This window comes from Gorilla gorilla, chromosome 5 (genome assembly GCF_029281585.2).
Source record: "Gorilla gorilla gorilla isolate KB3781 chromosome 5, NHGRI_mGorGor1-v2.1_pri, whole genome shotgun sequence".
Lineage (NCBI taxonomy): Eukaryota > Metazoa > Chordata > Mammalia > Primates > Hominidae > Gorilla > Gorilla gorilla.
In genome coordinates, this window is record NC_073229.2 from 61,304,997 (window position 1) to 61,310,072 (window position 5,076).

Consider the following 5,076-nt stretch of genomic DNA (forward strand, 5'->3'; position numbering starts at 1 on the left):
TTATGGGGCTAGTGTAAGGTGTTGCCTCAGAGGCCTGGGTTCTAGGCCTGGCCAGGCCTATTTTGAGATCCTGGCTGGACCAGTTCACGCAGCTTAGAGCTTGGGCTGTGCGATGCTACTGCCCCCTAGTGGTGCTTGCTGGTAGTTCCAATTCCTCCCCTACTGCCGGCCCCAAGTGACTACAGCCACACGACAGGTTGTGGAGTTCATAAAATCTTTTCCGAGCCAGCGGGTTGCAGCCAGAGCTGCCAAGTTCAAAGGCATTGCCGTGGGTTCAAGTGCCCCCCAAGGCTGTTGCTCAGTCACAGCTTCCAGAGCTTCCTTCCCACCACACTGCCAGGAGCTGCCAGAGCCCCCATGCAGCCCCTGACCCCAGTTCCCTCCCAAGTCCCAGGGCCCGACCCTGATATCTGGGGCAAGGTGCTCGGGACATAGATAAGTGAAATGGTGTGCAGAGGCCCAGTGGAGAGTCACATCTCGGTCTCAGCCAACAGACTGTCCCCTAGTCCTGACGTCATTAGCACCATCTGAGAGCTGGGATCTGTGGAAGGGCAGAGGAGTGTTCAGACCACCATTCTTTCCTCCAATGGGGACCACAGATAGGTGAGAGCCTAGGTTCTGCACACCCACTCTCCCTTGTCCCGAGCCTCTTCCAGACCTGGCTCTGATCAACCCTCTGGGTTCTTACCGCTGGGGCACATCCAGGAGCTGCTGCCTCTCTGGTGGGCAGCAGGCTCCTGCCCTCTCTCCCATTCCTGGGTGTCGCCAGCCCCTCCTGCCACTTCCTCCTCCTCCTCTCCCTCAGAGAGGAGGTCACAGATCTGTTGCTGCAGCTCTGGGCTAATGCTGTTCTCAGCCAACACCAGGCTCCGCAAAGCTGTGGGGTAATTTTCTACCATGTCCAGCAGGGTCTGAAGTGGGGAAGAATATGGAAAAGGATGAACACAGTTAAGGCAGGTCCTCAGACCCCAACCTGCCATGCCTTAGGTATGTCATCAGACACATAAGCTAACCTCCACCCCATCCCCTGGCCGTGCCCAAACATGATGACTTCCCACCTGAGCTGACTGGTTGGTGAGCCCTGTGCCCTCCAAGTCTAGGACCTCTAGGGTACGACTAGAGGCCACAGCTACAGCCAGCATTCCTGCCACATGGTCACCTGGGGAGACAACACACGTGCACACATTCATACACATGCCTGCTAATCCTTACAGATAGCTTCCCCATTGCCTTAACAACTTTAGATAGATACTAATCCCTGGCCAAGGAAACATGGACAATTGGTGGTGGTCAGGAAGGGATCATTGTGATTGGTGAGTGAAGGCACGAAGCAAGTTAGGCCCACGGGTGGTGACTCACTCATGCTTTGATCTATTTGTTGGTCACCTGGTCCTCCACAAAGCTATCTCCTTGACCCCTGGGGGCTCGCCTTTCTCTTCCCTCTCCCAGTGTACGGGTTACCATGTCAACTGTTGGTCCCACGCTCTTGGATAGGGCATGAGGCAGTGACAGCCCAAGGGGGTATTCTTGAGCCTCACCCAGGGGGTTGTAATCCAGATTGAGGACGCGGACCTGGGAGCTGTGGGCCACGGCAATGGCGAGGCGGCTCCAGCCCTTAGGAGTGATGCCAGGGTTGGCACTCAGCGTTAGCTCCTTCAAGCCTGGGCAGCATCATAGCAAGAAACCAGAATAGGGAGGGTTAAGCCCTCCTCCAGCCCTTCCCCACCATCCCTGAGTCTCTGGGGTGTCCCTAGTGGCTGGGCACCACCTTACCCCCACCATAGAGGTCAAGAGCCATTAAGGAGGCCCATGCTTCCTCTGCCTGCCCCAGCCTGGATTCCTGAGTCTCCATGCTGCCCCCCGTCCTGCCCCTTCCTGAGAGGAGTAGAAAGATGTTCTCACCCACATCATCAGAGCTCTGGGGCCACACCCCCTTCCCTATGCATTTCGATTTTCATCACTGCCACACTAGCCCAAGCCCTCAACAGGGTCCTGCTCACCAGATTTGGCCCCATCTGGGGGCAGGAGGCCACAGATGAGGTTGATGGCTTCATCACCCAGCATGCAGTCCCCCAGGTCCAGAGCCACGAGGGCAGGGTGGAGGGCCAGGGCTGGGTTCAGCAAGGCCAGCCCCGCATCTGTCAGGGGGCTCCCATGCAGGCTGGAGGAGAGTGAGAGAGCAGGGTTACTGCAGTCCTCGGCCCTATCTACATGGGAAAGGGGCACTTCCACTTCTGTCAGCCCTAGGTATGGGGAGGGCACTCAGTCACAGCACTTGAGAGGCCTGGAAAAGGAGAAGGAAAGTTCTAGATTCTCAGGGAATACAGATAGAGGGAGAATTCGGTTTGTTTTCTGGGGCAGGGATCCAGGACATTGCACAGGGAGGGGCAGAGAAGGGGTGGGTGGGTGGTGGACCGGAACTCTGCAGTGGGCAGGGCTCTCGTCCCCACGGGGATATTCCCCCTTGGGAACCGAGGAGCTGCCCCAGTGAAGTAAATGCAGATGATTAGGTGGGGAGGTACGGCCCCCACCTCATGTCAGGAAGTGGTGGGTATCCCAACACGGGTAGGGTCGCGCGTGCAAAGTCCAAGCATGTGCTTGGAGGGTGCTGTGAAGGCATGGGCCGAGGCACGGTGTATGTGCATAAGGCATGTGAAGGTAGGATGGTACTGGAAGGAGTGTGGAGGAACAGGAGGTGCCAGGGGAGTGTATGGAAGGGTGCAGTGCCCGGGACCCCCTTGCGAGGGGGCGCACTCACAAGAGGGACTGGATGGAGCGGTTGGTCCGCAGAGCCTCAGCCAGCTGCTTGATGCGGCTGGGGCTGGACACGACGCCCAGGTTAAGGTTGAGCTGCGCCAGGGACGTGGCCCCGGCCAGGGCCCGGCAGATGCGGCCAAAGTCGCGGTCGCAGAGGCGGCAGCCGCGCAGTGAGAGCAGGCGCACGGCGTTGTCGCGAAGGCCGCGGCAGATGTCCCGCACCTCGGCGCCGGACAGCGGCTCCCCCGAAATCTGGATGGAGCTGGGCAGCATCGTGCCCACGGCTGGGCCTCCGGGTATGGGGCCGGAACGGAGGTTGGTGGGGCCGCGGGCGGGGCCGGGGATAGGGCCGGGGTCGGGGCCCCGGCAGGGGTCGCGGGCGTAGTGGGGCCGGGGGTGGAGGCGGCGGCTGTGGCGGAAGCTGCGGCTGCGGCGGAGGCTGCGGCGGGGGCGGAGAAGAGCTACCGGGACTGAGCCGGAGCCGGCCAGAGGTGCGGAGGCGTCCAGGGCGCGGGCCGGGCTGAAGTGGGGCGGCGCTGGGGCGGGGGCGGCCCGCACGGTCCGTGTCTGGGCGTTGGGGCGGGTGCGCGTTCCGGGGGTTGGGCAGGCGCTGCTCGGCGCTTGTCCTTGTCCCTCGCGGTCGCGGCGGCGGCGGCGGCAGCGGCAGCGAGCGGCTCAAGGGCTTCGGCTTACCGGTCTCGGCTAGGAGGCCGTACCCGCTCCCTCCTTCTCTGCTGCCCGGCTCCCCCCGACCACCCCGCGGGCCTGGCCGCACGGCTGACAGAGAGAGCCTGAGACGGGCGGCTGGCGGCAGCTCCGGCTCCAGCTCCAGAGAGCGAGCGGGCGGCGAGTTCCCATGGCAACGGCTGCGTCACCGCCGCTCGCCCCGCCCCCTGCCCGGCCAAGGCCACGCCGGCCCGCGAGGTTCGCGTACACTGGGTGGTTCGGGGCAAGGAGCTGGGAGCGATAGGCCGCTCCCTTGGGAGTGGGGTCAGCCAGCTGGCAGAAGGAAGGCGGCAGGGCTGAGTGGGTAGGGCTGACGGGGAGCGGAATGGAGGCACGCCCCGTGGAGATGGCGTTGGGCACGGTTACTGCTGCTTCTGCCCATTCTTCCATCCTTCCCCGTTCCTAAGGTCCATACCCCCGCCGGAATCCAGGGCACTGTTCCCTCCTATTTGGAAGGCCCCAGGGCCCTTTCATCCGCGCCGCGCCTCGCCCCCGCCCCTGTGACTCGAGGCGCAGCGTGCGTGGTGATCCCGGCCCATGGGGACTTCCCCGCTTGCTCCTCGCCAAGATGGCGGCCTCATCAGGGAGGCCCCAGGGACCACGGCTGGGCAGAGCCAGCTTGAGCTGCTGGGGAGAAGGGTACCCCATAGGGTCCCTAGGGCAGGGGAGCCTCAGATAGATAGATGCAAGGTCCTGGTGCCACACCTTCTCAGGTACGCAGGGCACTGTTGACATCTGAGGGTGTGTCCGTGCCGCGAGACTGGGGCAGCCAATACAAAGAAGGTGCCAGGGCCAGGGCCCTGGAGCACTGGTGAGGACGTGAAGGCGGCTGAGCCACACTGCACGGTGCAGGCGGTGCTGTCTCAACTTTGTCCTCTGGCCAGGGTGGTGGGGGACTCACTTGTGTAACGCAGGACAAATGAAGGGCACCTGTTAGTCCCTTTGTTAGGAGGGATAGATGCTGCTGACCCAGATTTACTAGTGTTAAGAAGATTATTTTACATAAAATATAATATTCAATATAATGAAGGGAGGTCAAAGGCCCTAGTCCCACTCTTAGCCACCTGAATTAACTTATTAAGTGGAGCAGATTAAAGAGGTGGTGGGGGTGGATGGTGCTATGTTAGGAGTGGTGGTTGGTTTTAAGAGGAAAGACAGAAAAACTAAAAGGAGCTGGCCCCAGTACCACCATTAAAAGGGCAAAGCCAAATTTGGCTTCAATTAAGAGCTCCACAGGAAAATTATCAACACAATGCCCAGGTGCAGAAGATCCTTGTTTTGACACGGGGTTTAAGTCGGGATGTTTTGTCCAATTGTCACTGCTTCCTTGGCTTCCCAAGAGTGCAGCTGAGCCCAGACTCAAGCTGGCTGCAGTGTTCCATCAGGCTTATGGCTTTTGTGCTTGAGGCCTCCCTGCCGCTTCATGGGTCAGGTGTCATATTCAATCACTGCCTTCTATGTAGTCTGGCCTGTCCCACCTTTATCCTGCCTGGGTGAGGATATGAAGAAGGGAACATATGACATTAACATTGTTGACTGAGCAGGAAAGTATATAGGAAGTCGGATGACAGGGAGGACCACTGGATCAGCCGC

At 60.3% G+C, this 5,076-nt stretch overlaps 1 protein-coding gene across 1 annotated transcript; it reads right to left on the reverse strand.

Moving 5' to 3' along the window:
• Positions 1-197: 197 nt before the first annotated feature.
• On the reverse strand, positions 198-3,592 carry LRRC73 (leucine rich repeat containing 73). The gene is made up of 6 exons (XM_004044080.5): positions 2,759-3,592; positions 2,001-2,161; positions 1,539-1,661; positions 1,059-1,159; positions 689-911; positions 198-541 (listed from the first exon to the last, which is right to left on the reverse strand). Exons 1-6 carry the CDS (start codon positions 3,028-3,030, stop codon positions 471-473), a joined length of 951 nt encoding a protein of 316 aa, XP_004044128.1. The 5' UTR covers positions 3,031-3,592; the 3' UTR covers positions 198-470.
• Positions 3,593-5,076: the final 1,484 nt, after the last annotated feature.